The sequence below is a fragment of the Marmota monax genome, unplaced genomic scaffold, assembly GCF_021218885.2.
Source record: "Marmota monax isolate L192 unplaced genomic scaffold, Marmota_monax_Labrador192_F-V1.1 WCK01_AAM20220418_F8-fsc00037, whole genome shotgun sequence".
NCBI classification, from domain to species: Eukaryota; Metazoa; Chordata; class Mammalia; order Rodentia; family Sciuridae; genus Marmota; species Marmota monax.
The window spans coordinates 14,179,020-14,204,350 of NW_026693245.1; the positions used below are offsets into that span (position 1 = coordinate 14,179,020).

At 35.1% G+C, this 25,331-nt stretch overlaps 1 protein-coding gene across 1 annotated transcript in view; it reads left to right on the forward strand.

Annotated features, from left to right (window-relative positions):
• Window positions 1–25,331, forward strand: part of Zswim6 (zinc finger SWIM-type containing 6) — a 210,587-nt gene that overhangs the window by 126,035 nt on the left and 59,221 nt on the right. Inside the window, exons 2-4 of the mRNA XM_046456269.2 lie at window positions 4,856–5,212; window positions 18,901–19,049; window positions 22,371–22,521. Of these exons, the coding sequence (XP_046312225.1) occupies window positions 4,856–5,212; window positions 18,901–19,049; window positions 22,371–22,521 (657 nt within the window). The remainder of the gene's footprint in view (window positions 1–4,855; window positions 5,213–18,900; window positions 19,050–22,370; window positions 22,522–25,331) is intronic.

Below are 25,331 nucleotides of genomic sequence, written 5' to 3' on the forward strand. Positions count from 1 at the left end.
TAGGAGGCAAGACAGAAGTATGCTGATATGCTGAGACTTGGTATTTGGGCAACAAAGGGCTTTAAAAAAGTTCATCTGCTCTTCCAAAATTTGGAACCCAGGCAAGAGGCCAGAGTGACCTGGGAAGGAAGGAGCACTGAAGTGTGATGGGGGCCATGAGGGCTCTGTAAGAGGTCCTGAAGGGGGAGGGCTGCCTGGCTTTCCCTGCCTTTAAGAAGGCCAGAAGGCCAGAGCTGCGTTGCTTCTAATTAGAAAAAGTCTGGCACCAGAGAAAGCAGTTTAATTTCAGATTGGGATGAACCACTTAATTTCTAAATTCTATACAGAGTTACAGTTGTAGAAATACTAACTCAAATTCTACCTAATTGGCTTATCAGAATCCCTTCGTGGCTACCCACCAGAATCTGAGACTGGACATGATCATTTCCCTCAAATAAGTGCATTAAAATTCAGAAATACAACCTGGAAAATTACTTAATGATAATGGCAGTGGTTGCAGGGGAACCCTTATGTACTTAGGGATTTGAAATAACTCTGAATGATGTGACTTTAAAAAAAAAGTCCAACACTGCCCCTTATACTGAGCTTACTTCTTAGGTACTCTTTGCATATAGCCTAATTAGTGGATAAATGTCTTATTTTCAGAAATAATTTTAAATAACTAACACCACTCATACCTAACATAAGTATTCTGATTAATTGGATTTTTATATGAAATGTGTAAGAATATTTATTAACAAGAAAATAAAACCAATAATGATCAGAATGCTGTTGGGAGCTCTTGTTGGGCCTATCCAGTGCATGCTTCGTAAATTTTTATGTTGTTTATATGGTGTGTTGTGGTTTACAGTCTGGCCTTTGCATTAACTTGCCATTATCTTTCTCAAATATTAATGCAGTGTAGGAGTGATTTTTCTTCCAAATAGACATTTTTAGGTGGACTTGAAATAAATCTTTTTCATTAAAAAATAATTTTTTTTCAGAAAAATTGAAGCTGCTTCCTAAGTGATTACTGGCAAAATCTCCTAATGTCTTTCTATAAGCTGTTTAAGGTTAGTATTAGAAATTAGGATTAGAGGATTTAATTAGCCAGCTCATAGGATGCAGTCTCTTTAATTTAGCATTTCCCTTTGAGAAAATTTTGCAGTTAAGAAGTAATATGAAGGAATATGATAGATAAGTTGGTTTTTGAATTGAGATTATTGTTTCCATCTTAGGCTTTATAATGCCTGTAAAACTATTCAGGAGATTGTGTATGATTTGAATTGAAATGTTTTGTTTTTCACATTGATCATTACATGTGGGTGTTGATTGTATGTAGCATTTCTCAGAGTTTAGGAAAGGTTTCCCTTTAGGTTTTGGGGTGGAGCAATAACTGGCTCATCTGTTTTGCCAAGGACACATAGTAAGTATTAGTTACTATACCATTTAGCTTATCTAGTGTATTTAATTAACCAATGAATATATTGTTACGAGAGTATTAAATGTAAGTAAGCAAATATTTTTAAGACAAGGTTTATAATAATTTCTTCAGTTTTGTTATTTGAAAATAAAATTATCCCATGTTTTACCACAGAGTGCAGGATTGCCCCTTTTTGTGTGCTCAGTTCTTATTCTTAAACAGCCAGTCATTATAGTTAGTCAGAACACCAGAAAGACTAAATTCTCAAAAGCCTTGTTTTATTTTAGGTCACCTAGTATCCAAGAGATAAATCCAGCAGCTAGGGGGGATGGGTAGGGTGTTTGGGGTGAGGGAGGATGGCTTACAACTCTCTAGGTATTGTTGAAGGAGGAATATACTGTCCTTGCTTCTCCTGTGGGTGCTGTGGTATGATTTAAAAGCCACTCAGAGCTAGTGACTTTCAAAGGTTTGATGAGTTGTAAAGGCCAAAGTACACCATAATACAATCCTAAAGTAGGAAGGCTTGATGGAATTAACTCAGTACTGCATAGTCCTAAAAAGTAATATATATACCAGCTGCCCTTTATGTATTTGCATGTGATTTTCCTTTATTTAAGGTTCATGCCTCTTGACTTCCAGCACCCTAGCCAAAAAGGCAAGGGGAGCCCCCACCAACCAAATAGGCCTCCGAGTATTAAATAGCTGCCACAAAACTAGTCAAATTAGAGGTGCCACTGACTTGAGAGCAAAGACACTTAAAGGGCTTAGTGGTAGAGGAACACCATTGATAGCTGATATTGGAGAAAAGTAACCAAAGGAATCCACTTTTAAACTGCCATCTGCACCTTATGGTAGCACCCTAACTGTGACCAGTTAGCTGACACTGATTGGGGTGGCAGGGTAGACTGTACCACATTTGGAGATATTTCTGTCAAAAAGGGTTGGAATTTTTAAAGGTGTTTGGGCACTTGAAAGATGATCTAGAATTATGTGGAAAAGTGAACATTCCTGAAACACCTTAGTCTTTAATGATACCAGATTAACGAAGTGTTATTCTATAAGACATGTATGTGTTTATTTGTGCCTTCACATATCATTTGAATTAAATTGCTTTGGAAGTCACAGTGCTTTGTAGTTAGCTTTTAAAAACACTTTGCAAGAATAGCAATAGTCAGTGCAACAAAATTGGAAATTTTCTCAGCACAGTTGTACAATATTAAGTAATATATTCTTTGACTTGTACAACTCAGAAATAAATATGATAATGTTTGCAAAAACTGCTTGAAGTCTTCATCAGTTTTCCTAAGGGATTCTTCTTTGATAATTAATGTCAGCTCTTTTGAAGCCTCCAGTACATTATTTCCTGGTAGACTGTTTTAAAAAAAGATTTTTTTTAAGGTTGTCCTGGGGGTTGAACCCAGGGCCTTGCATGTGCTCTACCACTCCTGCTCCACCCACAGCCCTCCTGGTAGGCTCTTTACTAACTATTCTCTGTCATATGGATCCTCAATTATCTCAGCTTTGCCATGATTAGAAAAATTTTCCAGTATCACTTTTGTAAAGAGACAAATCCATTGACGTGGCAGGCAAGGAGAGAGGTGATAGTTTTTAGTGGGAAGGGGTTGATTTCTGTCAATGGCCAGTTTAAAACTATTTTTCTGTTATCTATCTGGTTTTCCTGCAAGCATATATGTGACAGCCACATCCCCAGCCCAATGTATACTTATTTTAATTATGGTTTTTCAGAAAAACTTAATGATAATAAGAGATAAAGGAGACTGGGATATCTATTTGAAACAGTGCAATATTTGTGGTGTAAAACCAAATGGTTATTATATGATAGTTCTCAAATTCTCTTATTGTGAAGCAATGATAGTAACTTGTTTTTATGAAATGCTCTTTTTATTTGACTCATTTAGTCAAAATTATTATAATACTTTTCTTCTTCTATTAAGAGTTCTTGATTATGAATTATCAAGTTGAAATTATATTACTCTGAAAGATTTCTGGTGAGTGGGTTTCTTCCATCTCTGTCCTAAGTAGCTTCTGTCAGGGAGACAGTAAGTTAGGTACAGACATCTCATGTGAAAACTCTTAGTGTTGTCTACCTCTTCCTCTCAAGCTACACGTCCTCAGCTCCATGTGTACCACCTCTTCCAGACTTCCCCACATGGTAAAGATCCTTCTAGTGAATGATTTAGCAAAGTCAAAAGAATCAGTGGCCGGCTTGATGAATGTTATTAAATAGTGTAATGGAAGACTGAGAGAGAGAGAAGAGCCCAAGGTTTCATTATGTGACACTCAAATTTCTATAAGGCATTTGAAATCCTGAAGTAAAACTGAGTCCTGAATATTCCCAAAGGGATCAGGGTTGGTTCTTTGGCACTGAATATGACTTTGGAGAGGCTGAGTAGTTAGGACTCAACAATGATCAACACCCTCACCTCCCCCCCCCCACCCCCACCCTACCATTTAGGTTAACTTCCTTATGCATTTAGGGAAAGGGAGTGTGGAAGGTTTGTCCTCTGGCCAAGTAGACTAGTACTAATTGGTACATAGCTGTGGTGGGAGGCAGTTTTCATTTGGCTTTGAGCTTAGCTAGAACTGTTGAAGAGAGATTGACTACCTGTGTGGGGTGAGAGTCTGAATCATTGTAAGCAGAGTTCAAATGGCCACTGGTCATGGAACTTTTAGAAGATTTCTGTGTTCTAAGTTTAACGTATGAGTTTTCGAAGGCCCTTTCCTTCCCCCTTGTGATTTTTGTACTCTGTGTGTGTGTGTGTGTGTATGTGTATGTGTGTGTTTAATACTCTTAACATCTGTACCAGCTTTCCTCTGTGTGATATGGAAAGAAATAATCATTATGAGTCACTTATTGGTTGCTGCTCAAAGATATTGCTGTATTGGGACATATGTCATGTCTGCTACAGAAAGGATTATTAAATTAAAAACTTTCTCTGGTCAAAGTTTATAAGAGTTTGTGAAACTCCTCAGTTACCATGTTGGTTGGAGCAGACTAATGGCTGCCTAGAGTCAAGTGGAGAGAAGGAGAGAGATGTTTTTAAAAAGAAAGTTGATTGGCTGACTCTAAAAGATAAAAAGGAAAAAGAAAGATCATGAACCATGCTGATCTAGAATATTTTCATCTCGATACCACAGATACAGAGTAAAGTGATTATGGTCTACTAATGTTGTGATCCAACTTGGTGAAATACTCTGATAATAGTTTTTATCTGGTTGTGTAAAATACCTCAACTTGTCTGAAAATTCCCATATTTTATTTTTACTTTTATGGGGGAGGGATTGGGTGGTGGTTAGTGCCTGAATGTTTTTACCTGAAAATAAAAGCTGTCACTTTTTCTTGTTCCTTGCTGTCCAGCACCACGTTTTCAAGATTTAGAACATTCATAGCATCTGAATGTGGACTCTGAACTCTCCCTGTCTTTCACACAGGTTTCCACTTGAGTGGCACAGTGACAGAACCTGCAATACAATCGGAGCCAGAAACTGTTTGCAACGTGGCCATCAGCTTTGACCGTTGCAAGATTACCTCAGTGACCTGCAGCTGTGGAAACAAGGACATATTTTATTGTGCCCATGTTGTGGCACTGTCTTTATACCGCATCCGCAAGCCAGATCAGGTCAAACTGCATCTTCCCATTTCAGAGACTCTCTTTCAAATGAATAGAGACCAGCTACAAAAGTTTGTACAGTATTTGATCACAGTGCACCACACGGAAGTTTTGCCAACTGCTCAAAAATTAGCAGATGAAATTCTTTCCCAAAATTCGGAAATCAACCAAGTTCATGGTGAGTATAGATATTGATTCCATAGATTTCTTCTCTGGTGTCCTTTTCATTTATAAATTTGGTTCTGCATAAAATTAATTAAATATAAAAGGGATCATGAGCATTGCTCTAAATTTTTAAATCTAGTTTTATATCCTAAAATATATCTTTTGAAGCATTTCATGCTTTTTGTGCTCAGAAAATCATTTATTTAAAGCTTGGTTTTTATACTCTTTATTTAGCAACATTTTATCAAATGCTATGTATTATGCAAAACACTTAAGATATTTACTTCACTCTTTTCAATAAGCTAACCTATACATGGTCAGAATTTTTTCATTTTTAGGATATTACAGTTTGTTTAGAGTTTAGGATATGAATAGTTGTATAGGAACCATTGTATAAGAAGTCACAAAAAGTTTCGTTTAAATCTTCTACACATTGAACATTCTGTTTATTTGTAAACATTTTTATCAGGAGTCTGTTTTGTACATTGGAACTATATCAGCTTAAGAGAATATGCAACTGTTTGGAAATATACCCACCACTTTTTTCCCATATAATACGGTAATGTAAAGCACAGTTCCTTGTGCTTTTAAAATGTATGAACAACAAACATAATTTTTTAAATACTTAAAATATGTTGAAGAAAGTATTGCAGTCTTGATTAAACAGCTCAGCAACTTAACATTGTCACTTTCCTTTAGTTACAGATTTGAGATGTAGGACAAGTCACCAACTCTATTCTTAGTTTTTTCCCCCAAAGTCATTATTTGATAGAGCAAATAGAAGTGCTTAAAGAAAGAAGTTTGAGATCATGTTTTTAAACTTTTACAATTGTGAGATATAAAATACAGACAAATGCATAAAACATGAGTGGACAGATTAACAAAAAAACCTAAGCCAAGAAGTATATGGCTCTCAGCACCTGAGAGGGTTCTTTGTGCCCCTTCCCAGTCATAGCTCCTTTCTCTTCTCCTTGATAACCATGCCTGATTTTTATGTTAATCACGCCCTTGGTGGTGGTGTTCTTGACATCATTAAACACTGGTTTAGTTTGACGTTTTTCCAACTTATCATTCAGTGTGATTCCTGTATACCTGACTCAAAATCAGGTGTAGAGTTTGTCCATATTATTTTGTATACCTGTAATTCTTTCATTGTCATTGATGTGGCATAGCTCTGTTCAGTAGAAATATGATGTGACCCACATGTATATATTTTTTAAAAATATTTTTTTGCTGATGGACTTCATTTTTTTCATTTATTTATATGTGGTGCTGAGAATTGAACCCAGTGCCTCACACATGTGAAGCAAGTGCTCTACCACTGAGCCACAACCCCAGCCCTAGATTGAAATATTCTAGGAGGCACAATTTAAAACATAAAAAAAACCCAAGTTAAATTAATTTTCATAGTTTGTTTTATTTGGCTCAGTATACCAAAAAATATTGATTCACATTCTATCAATAAACCTCAGTATTTATAAATACTGTTTTAACAAAAATATTGAGATATTTACATTTCTTCATATTACATCTGAAATCTGATGTCTATTTCATATTTAACAGCATATCTCAAATCATACTATTGCCACACTGCAAGTGCTCTGTAGCCACATGTGGCTAGTAGTATTATCATATCAGACAGCACAGCTCTAGAGTATTATAGGAATGAGAATATCACTCTCCACTGTGGACAGGCCTTGTTCTGAATAGAGCTGCTGTGAACATTCTTTTACAGGTCTCCCGGTACTGTGAGATAATGTGGGTTTTATGTCAGAGGAAAATCCATGCAGTCATATTTCTTCTAGTGCTCCCCATATCAGTCTAGGCTTTATTAGAGTAGCTATCATAAGGTGTGTAAAGCATTTTACTTGATAGAATCTGCCAATGTTAAATAACAGAAGTGTAAACAACTCTGCTACAGAAGTACCTTCAACCCCCTGAAAGCACATGCTTTCAAGGACTTTTCAAGTAGGCTTTTTCCCTGTCTCAAATCTTGCTGCCTTGTGAAAATTCAGACCAGCTAACAGTCATCCCTGAGATTTCTCAGGAGCCTATTTGTGGCTTCTTATTAAATTGCTCAGTGGAGGTAGAATAGGATATATCATTTCTTTAGACTTTTATGCATTCTCTTTTTTCTGTTTTTCCTTTTATTCTTAGTTCATATAATCCATTAGGGTCACTTTGTTGTCTTAAGTTTTAGTTTAACCAAAGGTCTAAATCAATAATTAGATGCTTATTGCATTTGTCTTGCTTGTTTTGAAGGATTGTGGCCCCAAAGTTTCTTTTCTAAAAGATTTTAAAATGCATTTCCATGTTGAAATATTGGGACTAATGAAACAATATTAACTAAAGTTGTATGTAAGAATGTGTTCATTTGACATTGCTTTCAGGGTTTCTAAAATTGGAAAAAATGTTCAAGGGAATATCAAGGACAATGCAGGTTAGCATTAGATTCAATGTGATTTTCAGATAACTTTGGTATGAAAACAACTTCATGAGAGCAGTGAACTTGAGCAGTTTATACTACCAGCTTTTTCTCCACTTAATTTATCATCAGATTTGCTTCTAGCCTGGAAATGGGCCAATTACACAAACTGCCTTATTGCCTTCTATTCTTGTGTGACAAGTGGTAAAAAAGAAGAGAGGTAGAAAGCAGGCTGTGACCTTAAGTGATGAAATGGGAAATCTGCTCCCTGGAGGGTCTTACTTTAACTGTTATATTAATGACTTCATAAGGGGTGGGATTAAACATATTTTGTAGTTATTTGACTACATAGTCTCACCTGCCTCCAAACATCTGTACAAAAGCTTTCTGTTTTTAAAGTAGTGCTTTCTTGTATGGTGTTGTGGGTATATTTTTCCTTTGAGAAAAATGCCTTGAATATGAATATTGGGAGGATTTCATTTTTCTCCAAAGAAAACCCTCACTTTTACCTTGCTAGATAAATATGGTTAAAATAGGATTTAGACTTGATTATTTTAGTTATTTATTTCATGCACATTGTTTCTCACAAATTTCTTATGAACTAGGTATTGCAAATTTATAATTGTAATGGTTTTTGTACATAGTCATTTATTCATAGTAACAGCTTCAGTCAAAGTAAGTTGGAAGCTGGGCGCAGTGGTGAGTGCCTGTAATCCCGTTAGCTCCGGAGATTGAGGCAGGAGGATCGAGAGTTCAAAGCCAGTCTCAGCAATGGCAAGGCACTAAGCAACTCAGTGAGAACCTGTCTCTAAATAAAATACAGAATAAGGCTGGGATGTGGCTCAGTGGTTGAGTGCCCCTGAGTTCAATCCCTGGTAACCCCCACCACCCAATAAAAAAGAAAGTAAGTTGGAATGTGGACTTAGTTATTTTAATATTTCAGTCCTTGTCAGTAGAGCTTTTTATGTTTCATTGTGTTTTCCTAAAATTTCCCTCAGTTTTATTATAAAATTAAATACTGTATGCTAAAAGTGGTTGTGAGATAGTTAATGTTAATAGCCCACCAGGGAGATTGCCAGTTTGGTATTTTTAAAGCAAAATTATTTGCTCTTGGCTTTATATTCTAATAAACTTTTCACCTTCTATATTCTTGAAAGAGAAGATGATGTCTTTGCTAAGTACTTATTTAGAGATAGCACTAACTCCACTCATGTTATTTCCATTCGGACTCTTGTGGTCCTTTGTTGTTCTTACTAAAGGAGATGTAATTGTAGACTGGTAAACTGTGAAATGGGGACAGACTATTGAACTTGAAATTTGGAGTCCTGTAGTCCAGTGGTGTTCAATATGTATTACCTGTGTAACTCTCAGTAGGACTAATTTTTTTCTTATGTTTAAATGCTCATAATCTTTTATAACAGTGTTGGAAATTTTTAATGATGTGATATAGGAATGTATAATGATAATAATTTTAAAAGATAACCAAGCTTACCTGAAAGTATTCATATCACAGTTGAGAGCAGAAGCCATTTGAGGAAATGGGTAATTTGGAGATCAACTTGCTTTCCCTAGATTTTTTGGTACACATTTCTTCCTCTTCTACTTTCTGTCTTGTGCTTTTTTTCTTTTATTGACCTCACTATGAGCTAGTTTGAATTGGGCAGACTACAACAAAGGAATATACTGAGGGAAACCAGTGGTACTGACCTTGACTTAGAGAGGGAGGAGGGTCATTTAGTGACCCTTTCATTCAGAGGGCCTGGGCTAATTCCAAAAGTAGGCAAGACTTATCTCTCACTTCCATGCTATCTACCCCAAGGTACTATCTTAGCCAGATGTAAAGGGTATTTATTTTATTCACATGTCAGATGAGGGTTGACATCTAGATCTCTTCCAAAAAAAAAATTTTTTTTTGGATGGGGGTATATTGGCAAAGACATAGTAGTAGCCAGACTGCCAAAGTGCACTCCTGTAGTTTCACCGAGATATACATTTGTGTGTTATTTTTCCATTTCAATTTGAGCATGGTTCTTATAAAACTGATACCATGCATCTGTTTGTGCCTGCCTGTCCTCTTAACTTAGCCTCCAGATGCTTTTGTGTCCCAGCCATCTAACATATCGGTCTGTTTAAGCTCTCCTAGATATTAGCAAGCAAATACACTCAGCAGTCCCCTCTTTATTACTTAAGCTCTTAATTTTCATTTGAAAATAATGAAGCTTTATAGGGGCTGACACTCTGACCTGTGTATCTTGGTAGCCTCCCTATGCATAATACTTAAGACATAATAAGAATTCGTATTTGTTAAACACAAAGTAACACTGTCATTTTTTATTCTGTCTTGTTCCTAGTAGGAACTTGGAGATTTATTCTTTAAGGATATAATAACATATATATATATATATATGTTCCAGATCTATCAGTGAGTGACAGTTGGAGTCATTTGATGCAGGCCTTGTGTCACATCTCTCTTCCTTTTATTTCCCAGTGGATGGTTGTGTTCATTGTAATTGAGCTTACATTAGCAACCAGTTCTTTCAAGTTTCCTAGGGAGATAATTTGATTATTAGTAGCATATCCTTTTTATTATAGATCATTCTGGTGTTGACAGTTGGTGAAACAAAGGTATGATCTGGTGGTCACAATAATTAGTAAATTTATTCTGTAGAATTAAAGTAGCTCTCTATCTTAAAGTGCAGCAGTGTGAAACAAAGAAAAATTAAAAAAAATAAGAATGTGCATTGGGAAAGTTTATTGTAGATGTATGTGAAGATAAAAAGGCAAGCCTTTATTAGCTTCCCCTCGAAACAGCACCCTTAGACTCTAGCAAGCCCTTATTCCGATAAGGCAGCCACTACAGACACGTGGCATATATCTTTTAAGACATTTTTTCTTCTTGAGCACATATGCACAGACATGAAAGCACACACTTAAATACACTTTAAAAACAATTTGTGTTTGCAGTATGTCTTTTTCTCTAAATATATCATTAATATTTATTTAGTACAAATATGTCTATTCCTGTTCTAAATGTTGTGTAGTATTCCATAGTTTGGATGCATTTAATCATTAACCTGCTGAATCACCTTAAGGTGGTTATTTTCATTTTTTTCTCTACTACATACAAAGTTGTTGTGACCATCCCTTGCTTTGTGTGTAAATTTGTGCAGTTTTTTAAAAAAAATAATTTAGTCTCAGTCGTAGAAATACTAGAAATACCAGGAAAAAATGACATAGCATTTTGAATTTTGTAATTATTGTCAAATTTTTCTTCATAAATCATTTGTTTTACCCTTACGTTATAACTAAAGCTTGATGTTTCTGTAATGACTTAAATATTTGTTTAAAAAAGCTTTGGATCTAGAATCACATACAGGTGATATTACTTTATTTCCTTCACATGAAGTTTTTTCATTTTACTCTAGCAAAGAAGTGGTCTTAAAACTTATGTCTCTTAATTTGGAGGAATCATACATTTGTAGCTCATGAGGGATTTGCTAGGGTGACACAGAGACAGCCAAGTTAACTTTTAGCCCAGTATCCTTCATCCTTTCTCTTTTCACTTCCAAATCTTACCTTGCCTCACACTCTGTAGTCATCTCTGACACCACCTCATAATGCTATAGTCAAGTTTTCTCCTCCATCTCCTCTTCTTTAACTGACTCCTAAGTCTTTCCTAAGTCTTTCTTTTTAACTCATCTGGCTGGATGAGTTTATTATCTCCCACTGGGATTGTTCAGTGTTTAAGAGTTCTAATTTTGAGGTTAGACAACGTAAGTTAAAATACTGGCTTCTTTGCTTATAAGCTTTGTTACTGGGGCCAAGTAACTGAATCTCTTCATGCCTCAGTTTGTTTTTTTAAATTGTAAAATGTGCACAATAAAGAGTATGATTTCATTTAAGGTCAGAAGGGTTAAAGGAGTAAATAGTGGTTGCTATCATCACCACTGTTGCAGAACGGCAGCATGAGCCTTCAAGGGCTGTAGTAAATAGTTGAGGAAAATATTTTGTGAACCAGTTTTTACAGGTGTCTTTTAAAATGATAAAATTGTTCTTTTTTTAACATTTTTTAGTTGTTGATGGACCTTTATTTTATTAATTTATATGTGGTGCTAAGAATTGAACCCAGTGCCTCACACATGCTAGGCAAGCACTCTCCTACAGAGCTACAACTCCAGCCCCTGAGCAAACTGTTCTGAAAGCTTGCAAACATAGTAATAAATCTGAAGTTAAATTTGTGACACATAGGACTTTTTCTAAGAACTTTGCATTTAGGTATTTGTATTTGTGTACTAAGTAATTGTTAATACATTCATTAGATAAGTAATGGGAAATGACTTATTTGATATGCACTGTTTATACTCTGCATTTTTTTAATGAGCATTGGAGAATCTGCAAATACTTTATTGCTTTTTATCCATATAAAATACATGATTATTTCTTTACGTGAATAAGTATACTATTGAACTCCTGAAGTAAATTAAATGATAATAAGGGATGAGTAATAAAATCAGAAGAGAGGAAAATAATAGAGGAGGGGCCATAAACCCTGACAGGTCTATTTGGGTTCCCTGAGATATATGCTGATGGCTGTGCTGTTTATTTACTTCCTTGGCATTTAGCTGAAAGGAAGGTGGTTTGTTGCGGGAGCAGAACCTGGTGTATGCCAGGGCTTTCTCTGCCATTAGCCCTCACAATTAAGCAGGCTGCCCTCTAACAGCTCCTGAGGAGGACATCACATCTATCATGGCAGTAGGATTACATGGACTGACCGTAGAGGACAGAGGTGATGAAAGGTCAACTTACAACAAAATTGTAAATTGAAATGAAGGCATTAGTCAGTCACTACTTGAAATGAGCATTTAATGAAGGGTAACATTTAAATCTTTTTCTAAAGGGTGTGTTTTCTTTTATTTATTTATTTATTTATTTTTGGCAACCTTCTAGTTTCTCACCTCTCTGCTCTAAAGAAAGACTTCTGTTTGAGTCTGAATCACTAAAGTTTGCTGTCTTGCCTTTTTCTTCTTAGTGCAATTGCCTTTAGCTTGTAGGACAGGTGTACCAGTGCCTTTGCAAGCCACAGACTTAAATGTTTTCTAGCTCTAACAGCAGGAACTAAAACTGTAGGAGACAGCATTCTTCTATAGGTTCCCCAAAAGAGACTGAATTAATTACCTCTGCAGTATAGACATCTGCTTCTGTATTCTGCCTAAATACACTAAACTTGACAATTTCAACAAAAAGGAACATCTTTAGAAAGTATTAATGGTTAAAAGCATGATTTGGACAATAGTGTTAGGGAAGCAGATAGGATGAAGACGTGAACTGTATAAGCTAAAGCCTTTCACTTTCTCACATTTAAATTTGTTCTCCAGCAGAGGAAGAGAAAGACACACCCCTCCCCCCAACATACACACATTAAAACTCAACACTGTGGGTAACTCCATGTACCAAACATAGTTTAAGCCCATTGTGAACCTGTCTTTGTGGCTCAGGTTAAAATGTGCAGAATGATTTGGTGTTGTCTAATACTTCAAGGGAACCATGGCATGAGATAATTGTCTTATTATGTATGTCTTACATTCTGTACACTGAAGAGGTATCTTTGTGATGGCCCCGGCACCATACTTAACATTCTCTCCAAATGTAAAATCTTTGTCTTCTCCCCTCCGGCATTTTTATTCCAGCAAAGATTCTGATTCAGTAGGTCTGAAGTCATACCCAGGCATCTATTTTTCAGAGGGTGTCTCAGGAATTTTGATATGCTTTTAATTTGGGGAACTCTTGGGATGAGGGAGTTTTGATGTTGCAGTAAATCAAAATTAAGTCAGAACCCTACTCAAGAAGTAGACAAGGGTAGCCAAAGACTAAGGTAGTGGCTCTTCCTATCCATGAATTCTCCTTTGCTCTTGTCCTGAGGTGTCATTTTACCAAGGTAGGAGGTAAAGTAGGAGATAAATCAAGCTTCCATATCCATGTCTGGGAATGAGACAATTAAACTGTTTCACTTTTTTCTTCAACAGATAATTTTACTTTCCCTGAAGGCTTTAAACTGAAGAATTAAGCTTTGGTAATAAAATGCTCATGAAGATTAATATTATAAGTTGTAAATATTAAAGCATTTATAATTATAAATATAAATAAGGGTAGAAAAATGATAGGTTTTAAAACACTTTAAATGGATCATTTAATTTATACACTAGCTAAAAGATTCTGGTTCCTGCCCAACTTGGGGGGCAATCTAATAGCAAATGTAGAAATATTTGAATTCTCTTTGTTTTCCCTTCTGAGTTAAATGATGAGAGTTTTGTCTTTGATACACAGCCATTAAAAAATAAAAATTAAAATGGTGCAAATCTTACAATTTATGTAAGGCTTAGACAACACTCTAATGCACTTAATCAAGACTATTAGGGTTTAAATAGTTATACCTCAGCATTAAAGTTGAACACATGAGTTTATGCTTTGGGTAAAATTATTATTGTTGTAGATACTTAATTTCCTGGAACATATATCTTACTCATAAAATGTTGAGAAGTATAATAGAGTAAATTTCTATTTTATTTAATTACTAGTTATTTTTGCTTACATTCTTACAGAAAGTTTTGTACTTTGCTCAGTTAATTTTTATTGCTTAGTTAATTTTTTGATTTCTGAATTATAGAATTTTAGCATTGAGGAAATGGAGACATGAAGAGCTTAAGTAATTTACTAGAGATGAATGTTTTCCTAAACTGTGACTAGAACTGAAGTCTTCTGAATTCTGATAGAAACTTAGGAACCTGCACATTCTTTCAACTTGTGTATAGATTTTGTAGATTATCTGCAGTGAAATTTTATCTGTGTGCCATTTCTTTTTCCCATGCCTTAACTCTTTCCTCAGTACTCTCAAGGAGTAAGTTAATTCTATACTAGCTTACCAAAAAATAAAAACCAAAACCAAAAATGTTTTTTTCAGAAATGTGAGAAGACATAATTCATGTGTTTATACATTTGCTATTAGATATGTTTCTCTACCTAGGGAACAACCAGAATCAGTATATATGTAAGTTAAATTGTTCACTAAAGCAATTTCAAAATCTAGCATGTTTTTAAAAATATAATAATACTTTTAAAATCTGTCTGATTTTAAGAAATAACTTCACTGTGTAATTCAAATCAGAAGTCATTTCTGGCTTTTCTGTCTCTTCTTGCTCTTAGCTATAAAAGAATTTAAGAATTAAGTGTATTTTGATATTTTTGGTAAGATATCTGAATGTAGACCAGTCTGCCAATTCAGGCCATTAGGAAAAGGCTGGGGTTTTCTTCAATTCAGAATCAGATCTACTTAAAATATGTGGGTGATGTTGGTTGTGAATTGAAGCTCCATGCCACCACACAGTCATCCCTATTCCAAGCAGTTCTGGGGCAGAGCTCTCCACACAGTCTGTCAGAGCGGGAGAAAACAAATACAAAAGTTGGAGGATATAAGCATTATGAGGATTGAAATTGGATTTATTTAGTTCATTTCATCAGAAGGAACAGTGGACTTGGATGACCAGGAGTGAGTCAGAGTTTACCCTAAGGAGGTAGGAGACCTGTGTCAGATTTCCAAGGGGAGTTTTAGCAAGATGTTGGGAAGAACTTAAAAGTTGAGACCCTATAGTTTTGGTATTTGGAAAGTCTCTTTTGGTATATTTAGGTAAAGAATGTATAGCTGTCTTTGTACAGAGGGGTGTGTGCAAGGGTGTCCCTACAATCAAAAGGGGGGTGAATCTCTATGGGATACATTTGTAGACTTAGTAGTTAACCCTTCACATTATCATGGTCCTATGGCCTCCTATAAGATAAGACCATGCCAAAAACATAACAATATTCCTTTCTTAAATTTATATTTCATTTAAGGTTCACAGCCCCTACCTTGGTGACCCCAGGGTTCAGTTTTTGCTCTGGGTTCTAGGATATGTTCCTTGGCAGGGTGAGAGAACCAGAAGACTAGATTTAGCATTGAGGGTATGGATAAGCTGTAACCACACAGAGCATGTTTTTTTCCTTCTCTGGAATGAGAGTTATGATCAGTATTATTTTTTAGGGATTCTGTGAGGAGAAAATGAGATAATATATGTGAGGATGCATTTTACAATGGTTCTTAACCTTTCAAGTAAGAGTCCTTCTGGTGAGGCTATTTACATACCTTCCTTCCTCTTTTTTTTTTTTTTTCCTTCTTCCAAGTGTTTGCTTACCCAGAAGCCATAGGTGGTAGGAAGCAGTGGTGAACAAGGCAGATTACAATCCTTGCTCTGTGGAGCTTAAACATCTCTCTGGTTGCCCAGTTTCTACTTGGAACAGCTTTTCCTCCTCAGTTCTGGAAGAGCCATATGTAAGGAGCTCTGCAGCTCTTCTTAAGAGGCCACAAGTTGCTTTTGCTCTTCTTGCTTATCTTTTTACCTAGGCTTTAAATTTTGGCTTTAAGGTTGTGGCCTGGATTCTTTTTTAAACCTCATACTACGTCCCTAGTACATCCAGGTCCCTGCTTGAAATCCTCTCTCACCTCTTCTTCACTGTCTGAAAGGTATTTCAAATTTTAAAACCAAACTACTCAGAGATATTTCATATCTAAAACAGCTCGTAGCCTAAAGGCTGCTTCTTCCACCCCCAAACCTAGTCCTTCTCTAGTGGTCTCTATCAGTGAGTTGTCCAGAATTCTTTCTCATTGTTTAATCCAGAAACCCATGTCTGTCCCCACCCCTTAGTCTTCCATACCTTATATATCTGTTTCTTCCCAAGTCTTGTTGCATTTATTTCTTAAGTTCCTGTCAGATTCTCCTTTTCTGTTCTTGTTGCTGGTTTTCCAGTTACCATTGTTATCTTGTGTGCAAACTATCAAAATGATATCCTCTTTTTATATATTTTGCTCCCCAATCCATCCTCCATATTTCAGATAGTGATATTTTTAGATACATAAATATATTTCACATGGTTCCAAAATTTTTAAAATATGAAAGCTACTCAATGAAGAATCTCCTTCCCCCATGTAGCTAGGTTACTCATTTTAAATATCCTTCCCAGTTGTTATGCATATATAAGAAGGCACTAATACTATGTTCTTTCTAAAGCCTCATTATCTATGTAAAAGGTGGTATATTATGTATAGTTTTCTTCTTCCCCTTGATATTTTATCTTTCCATTGTAGTATACAGAGAATCTTCCCCTTCATTTTTATGTTACACAATTAATATTTCATGCTAGGAATGTTGAAATTGATGCATATCAGGACAGAACATGTTTTATTATCTAGAGTATTTCATTCTTCCACTTCAGATAACCTTGTAATAAATTCTCATTCATTATTCGCAGGGAAAAAAAAAGAAACTAAATTCTTTACTAGCAAAGGTTCTCAAGCCCTAGCCCTACTTCCTCTGTCTCTTCCAGGATTGTTTTTTTTGTTTGTTTGTTTGTTTTTAAACTGGAGATTGAACCTAGTGGGCATTCAACCACTGAACTACATCCTCATCCTTTTTTTTTTTTTTCGAAACAGGGCCTGGCTGTGTTGCTGAATATGCGATCCTCCTGTCTCAGCCTTCTGAGTTGCTGGGATTATAGGAGCACCTGGCTCCAGGATTGTTTTGTGTTGCTCTTCTTATCCTTTACTCTTGGGTTACAGAGACATATTCATTGTGTTGTGTTCCTTCTTGGCTAAGGTTCTTTTCTTGGTCTCACATACAGGCTTGTTGCTTCCTTTTTCCACCTTTAGTTAACTTCTGATGAATTTCTAACCTACTTATGGCAAATCTCAGCTCAGTGCCTTTCCCTCAAGTTATGATTACCCTAACAATTCAAGACCAAGTTGGAGTTCTTATATGGTCTCAGAATCTTGACTTCTTCCTTTGAGCAGTTATCATTTATTATTGTATATTTGGTTGATATTTATCTCATACAGTGTTTGTAAAATAGCAGGTTGCAACCAATTATAGGGTATGAAATCAGTTTAAAAGATTGTGACAGCCTTTTGAAAAGAAAATACTAAACCTCTCTGCTATTTCTATTTTTCCCCATCAGACTTTTCCTTCAGATTAATTAATATCATGCAAGTACACGGACACATAGCATATTAGGCATAATGTAAAATGTATTTCTTATGGATCTTGGTCAGACAAGTCAACGGCTTTCAGCCGTTGAACTAGACTAAATTGGGTAAAAGTAGGAATTCTGTGCTCAAGTTTAGCAGAGAGGCAGGCTGGCCCTGAGTCAGGCACTCAGAAAATATGCTGACTGGCTGAATGAATGAATGAGTGGCTGAATATATGCTTTTTCAGGAAGGTTCATGACCTACTGCTTTCCTCTACTGGGTCTAATAGACCTGGTTCTAAGCAGATGTTAATGATTATTTTCTTGGCCTGTTGAGTTTACATTAGCTCATTAAAAGATGAGAAAAGTCATGTAAAACCATGCCTACAAAAGTAGTTATTAAAGGTTGATAGGAGATGAAAACACTAAGGTGAAAGGTTTTTAGATTTCATTTTTTTTCTTTCTTACAGATCTTAAGTCTTACAATGCCATTTTGTTTTACTAACAAATAATAAAGCTTAATTTTTACCTAAATGTCTGGGTAACTTTTGGATTTCTGAGGTAGTCTGCACACATAGGGCTTATTATATTGCTGTTATCTTTTGTGTGTACTTCAGCAATAAAATATTTATGCAGTTTGGCAAGGTGATACTACAACCTGGTTTAGTACAACAGCTGCACTGCCTGCTCCCATGTGGCTTGATTTCCCTTTTTAATCTTCAGTTTTCTGCAACGAAAGACTTATGTCAGCATATAGTTTATACAGTAGCAGATAATGGTGACAGCTTCTTGAATTAACATAGTAAAGAGTGAAATAGTCTGCTGAGTTCACTTATTTTACGTTTTCTTAATATCTTTGAAAAACATTTTTATATCATGTCCCATGTAGTAGAGCTTTATAAAGATCACATATTTACAATAGGACATTTTTGTGACTTTTTAATTTAATATAAAACCTGTAAACTCATCTCTAAAGACAAGTCTCAGATCTTAAAAAAATGGAACTATTTTAGGTCTAAAGTAATCTACATTTGACTTTACACAGATCAGGAAAGACTTGAAAATAATAGTGATTTTTGCGTGTTTTTCAGTTTTATGTTTATAAGTATGATTGAAATGGAGATTGGATTTAAGTGTGTATGCAAAATAGAGAATCTTAATTATTTTCAAGTTTGTTATCAGAATACTTAAAAAAGAGCAAATGTGTTATTTTTTCTTTCTATTTCTAGGTGCTCCTGATCCAACTGCAGGTGCTAGTATAGACGATGAAAACTGCTGGCACTTAGATGAAGAACAGGTTCAAGAACAGGTTAAACTGTTCCTTTCCCAGGGTGGGTACCATGGATCAGGGAAGCAGCTTAATTTGCTCTTTGCAAAGGTATGATTATTTATATTTTTAAAAATTCTAAGTATACATATGTATAGGAACTATATAAGATCATGTTTATAATAGGATAAAGGCTTTTTAAAACAAAGTCCAAGTTAACAAGTTAGAAACATTTGTGTTGTAATGCAAGCTTTAATTTGGTCTCTCTCAAAAATGATAATTCTTTTTGTAATTTTTTTAAAAAACTACTTCCAGTAGTGAAAACTAAATAAATAGTTTTAATGTTCTCTAAATGCCATCTTTTCAAATTTTTCTTTTTCTAATTAATTTTCTCAAGTGAAGCATCACTTTAAATACAACCTTTAAAATGTTCCTTATGTATTGTTTAATAATGTTAGCATCTTCAAGCTAATTTTAGAAGCATGGATTTTATTATTTACATCAGTTTTTCTCATCTATAAAATTAACTAATAGTCACATATCTCCTAAAGTTTGTGACAGTGGTGTTAAATTTTGATATCTGTCATTCATTTTGATCACCCAAAACTGATAGACCTAAGAAGTAGAATTATCTTCAGCACAAGTTCTTCATGAGTAGAAGCTATGTCTGTTGCTTTATGGAGAAATTTTGGTAGTATGAAGCATTTTAAAGTATTAAACCATGTGTTTTCATTAGGGGATATAGCCATCATTATGGATAGTGTGTTAAAATTGGTTTTAAAGGAACAGATATCTATATTCATTGATATTTTTGTTAAATAGCTTCTCTGATATTCACAGTGATCAAACTTTTTAAGTTCAGAAGAATTTGGGTGCACTTTGTTCTTGTGGTGGCAAGAAAATAGTGTATTCTGCTACTAAAGATTTATCTAGGGGCTCTTGGTAGATTGCAAATTTTCCAGGAATTAGATTAATGAAATACATTTAATCCTAAAACTATTTCTCACATATTTAATTATTCTTTAGTAATTCTTAGGCACTTCAAACTCACATGATGCCTCAAAGCCATCAGCTGAAAATTTATTACTTTTAGGCTATAGGTGTACTTGAGTTTTGTAATAGAGTTTAGATTTCTATGTTTGATAGTAAAGCATTTATTTCACTACTATTGCTAACTGAGCAATAGGTTAGCAACTTAGCAGAAAAATGAAGTTCTTTTTACAACTAAGAAAGAACAAAATTAAGTAAATAAATAAACAAACCCAGAAAGTACACTAAAATAAATTAATTAAATGCATTTATATACTGGTAATGTAATAAAATGTATTGTAATGTATATTTAGACACAGGGAATATTTCATATGTTATATCAGCAGAGTACACTATGGCAAAGGGGAAGCCATGTGAAAGATGTGTTATTAGATTGGCCTGCAGTTTATTTTTGTCCCTATATATTCTGTACATCAGTTTATTTTTGTCTCTATACATTATGTTCATATTATGTATGTCATGTGAAGTAGTAGCAACATCTGATGTTGAAAATGACATAACTTTTTTATTAAGTTAGATTTGAATTCTGATTCTAGCTGTTACCTTTGCTTTTAGGGCAAGTTACTTCTCTGAGGATTGGTTTTGTATTTTATAAAATGAGGTTTCTAAACTTGCCTCCTTTGCATGGATGTTTAAAGATTGAATGGAATGCATAAATATAAATAAAATTCTTAAGCTGATAGCTTGTAACTCCCTTTCTCTTTCCCAGGATTCACCAGTTCATGTTTTTTTTTTTGTGCTTCCACATTGGGAATAAAGTTTTCAGAATTACTAACTGATCCTCCTGGAAGCATAACGTTTGTGATTCGGGGTAGAGGTGCTATTGAGTTCTTTACACGACTTCGAATTCTGAAGCTGGTGAAGGAGTTCCAGTGCTTGTCAGATCCAGGCCTGAAGCTGGATCTATTGATCTAGATTTGGGTTGCTTTACTGCAAAGCTGCCATTTTCTCCTTCACTTTACTTTCACATAGATTCTCCCCCACCTACTGCTTATAACCTTGCTCCCAATAATTTGCTTGTAGCGACAACTGATGTTCAATTAAGGTTCTTATTTGTTGAATTCATAGCAGTACACACTGTGGGGAATGGAGGGATTCATTTAGGTTTTCCTGCAGAGACTTTGTGTTTCTTTTCTCCTTTCTTTTATTTGGGAAGTATAGCACTAGTGAATGGGCAGAGCTCAAGGTTCTAGCTTGAGAGATCATTAATTTATGAGGTCAGTGGGTATTATTCTGCTTTGTGGATCATTCAGAGAGAGCAAGAGAGTTCTTGAATCTATAGCTCTATTTTCTTTTACGATTGCAAAAAACGTTCCTGAGCGAATGTACACTGTCTTTGTATCCACAGGTTCTGCCTTGGCAGATTCAGCCGACCATAGATTGAAATTGTACCTAGGCCACCATGATGGCCGATGATGGTTGTATCTGTACTGAATATATAAAGATTTTTCTTGTTATTGTTCCCTAAACAGCACAGTCTAAAAATTATTGACATAGTATTTACATTATATTAGGTATTAGGTATTTAGATTATAAGTAATCTAAAGATGATTTAAAACGAACAGGAAGATATGCATAGGTTATATTCAATACTATGCCATTTTGTATAATAAAGCATGAACATTCTCAGAGTTTGGTACTTTTGGAAGGTTCTGAAACCAATTTCTCATAAATACTGAGGGACAACTATATGTGCTGCTCTTTATATTAAAAATTTCAGTAAGAGAATTTATTGAATTTATTAATTTATCTTAAAAACTGAAGGACTTGCATAGCTCTCTGTCAAACTATTTGTCATTTTTGTTCTGGTGTTGTTTTTCTGTAGGCTAGCAAAGATATTCCATTCATCCCCATGAAGCAATGCACTTAGCTAAAAGCTGTTTTGATATATTTGTTAGGTTCAGATAGCTATTTCTAGTGCTGGATTTCACTTTCTTTGTTTGTCAAGGGGTAAATTACCTAGTCACCTATTTTGTTGAAATATAATTTTGAACACAAAATATATTTGGTTAGATACTTTGAAGTGGACCTGGAAAAAAAAGTTCTACCAGACATATGAAACACAGTTAATCATTTACCTTAATCAGATACATAAAGCCCTACCAAGAGTTTTTTTTTTTTTAATTAGAAAGGAAAACTCTTTACCTCATGTGGTTTCTAAAACATTTAGAGTAATTAAAGATCATTTCTCAGAGTAAATTGCAATTTAGGATAGAGATCTGTTTTTATTTACTTTTTTTTTTTTTTGCTTAAGAGGGCTGGTGTGAAGGCATCACACATACGAAATACAGAAAAGTGGTTTGGTGGTTTGTCTCTTTCAATTGATTTTTTTTTTTTTTAACCTTTTTCAACCTTTTTCTAAAGATCTGTTTTCCCCACTAGGTGCGGGAGATGTTGAAGATGAGGGACTCCAATGGAGCCCGCATGTTGACCTTGATTACAGAGCAGTTCATGGCTGACCCTCGCCTGTCACTTTGGAGGCAACAAGGCACTGCGATGACTGACAAATATAGGCAGCTCTGGGATGAACTGGGTAAATATGTTTTCTGACAAGTTATTATTGAGTTGTGTATGAATAAAGACCACAGTTGAATATTTTGATAACATGGTCATAGTATTTCTGAGACAAAGATGCTCATATATGAACTTTGTACCAGTGCACAATGGTTAAAATAATAGAAAGATTGAGGACTTGGGCTTAAATTTGCAGAAAACAGCTTTGGCACAGTTTTGGGGGTGGGGAGTAATTGCTTGATCTCGAAGAAAGTAAGCACAGGAATCTACCTTAAAATATTGGAAAAGTGATACTATTTTAAAAGTTGTTTTGCATTATAGAGCTGGTTTCTAGATTAGATTTTGTTTCTAGATTAATAGTGTGCTCCATTTAGTTAAAATTTGGAGTCTTATCTTCCCCTTCTCCCCACATTGGAATTATCAAAGGTGGTTTGAATATTTATTTTATTTTTGGCTGCTATAGAATTTGGTGAACAAACTCTAAAATTTGTTGTTCCATAAATTTCTGGTGGTTAATAGAAATATTGCAGATGTTTGGAAAAATTGAGAAGTCCTATAGTCATATTCATTGAGAGGATACTGTGAATTTGTTGGGGTGAACCTTGTTTCTAAAAGCTCATTGCTAGGGAAGTAATGATTGTCTTTCTTTTAAGAAATCTGTGTGACAAATGAATTTTTTTTACATTTTTTTTGTTATTCTTTTTAGTTATACATGACAGTAGAATGTATTTAGACACATACATTCATAGAGTATAACTTCCCGTTATTGTGGTAGTACATGATGTGGAGTTACACTGGTCATGTATTATATATGAACATAGGAAGGTTATGTTCAGTTCATTCTACTATCTTTTCCATTCCCATCCCTCTCCACCCCCACTCACTGCTATCCAATTCCTTGAAACCCCACCACCACCCCAAAGGGCCCATGTGAGTCAGCATCTGCATATCAAAGAGAACATTTGGCCTTTGGTTTTTGGGATAGGCTTATTTCACTTAGCATGATAGTCTCCACTACAGTTCCGTCCATTCATTTACAAGCAAATGCCATAATTTTATTCTTCTTTATGGTTAAGTAATATTTCGTTGTGTATATGTACCACATTTTCTTTGTTTATTCATCTGTTGAAGGACACCTAGGTTGCTTCCCTAGTTTAGCTATTGTGAATTGGGCTGTTATAAACATTGATGCAGCTGTGTCGCTATAGTATGTTGATTTTAAGTCCTTTGGATGTATACTGAGGAGTAGGATAACTGGGTCAGATGGTGGTTCCTTTCCAAGTTTTTCAAGGAATCTCCATACTGCTTTCCAGAGTGGTTGCACAATTTGCAGCCCCACCAGCAATGTATGTGTGTACCATTTCCTCACCTTCACCAACATGTGTTGTTATTTATATTCTTGATAATTGCCGTTCTGGCTGGAGTGAGATGAAATCTCGTATAGGTTTGTTGTTGTTGTTGTTTGGTGTGGTGCTGGAGATTGAACCCAGGGCCTTGTGCAGGTGAGGCAAGCACTCTACCAATTGAACTATATCCCCAGCCTCAATATAGTTTTAATTCGCATTTCTCTAATTGCTAATGATGTTGAACATTTTTTCATATATTTGTTGAGCAAATGTATTTCTTCTTTGAAGTGTCTGTTCAGTTTCTTTGCCCATTTATTGATTAGGTCATTTGGGTTTTTCTTTTTCTTTTTCTTTTTTCTTTGTTTTTTTGGTGTTAGCTTTTTGAGTTCTTTATGTGTCCTGGAAATTAATGCTCTGTCTGAGGTGCCGGTGGCAAAGATTTTCTACCATTCTGTAGTTTCTCTGTTCACGATCTTGATTGTTTCCTTTGCTGTGAAGAAGCTTTTCAGTTTGATAACTATCCCATTGATTGATTCTTGATTTTAACTTCTTGCACTTTAAGAGTCTTGTTGAAGAATACAGTTTGTAAGCTGACATGATGGAGATTTGGGCCTTCTTTTTCTTCTATTAGGCACAGGGTCTCCAGTCTAATGCCTAGGTCCTTGATCCACTTTGAATTGAGTTTTGTGCACGATGAGAAGAGGGGTCTAATTTCACACAAATGAAATTTTGGGCACACTATATCCATGCCTGTGTTAATTTTGTGAGTAGGAAATGCAGGATATGTTTATAGTTTCAGTGAACTTGTCGATCCCAGGTCTAGTCTAGACTCAGAGAAGCTGTTGTCTGTGAAGGTACTGCATGATCATAATTGGAGGGGACTTTGAGATGGACTATTTCACAGATGAGGAAGTCCAGAGAGATTAGGAGATTCCCACAAGATGACATTCTATGATCTATGTCATACAACAAGTTGGTAAAGAATTTGACATTAGTTTTATATACATCTACTGCTTGCCAAATGTTAAATGTTTGTTAATGTTTTTCCCTAGCATTTTAAAAAGTATCTTGTAAGAATTTAATCTTAGTACTTCTGAAATAATGATAGTAGCCTTTCCTCCAGTGAAAATGTATATCAATCTGTAACTATAGTAGATAGTTTTTCGTGATTTGGAATGCTGTTTGCAGGCACATTGTGGTGTTAAAGAATGCAAGTGTAATGCATTGGTCAAACATATATTTATATTTTTATAAAATAAATGAATGAGTTACTTTTCCAAGTAAACCCTTTTCAGTTTTGTAACTCTGAAGTACATGTTGAATTGACTAGTTGGTTTATAAAGGTTGAAAGGAGGAGCATTTAAAAACTATAATGAAGGGTATTATTTAAGGAAAAATTATTGGATTACCATTGAGTGAATAAAATTTAGAAATTTTTGGTGCTTAGAAAATGTAAAATGACAACTCATTAGGAAGAAAATAC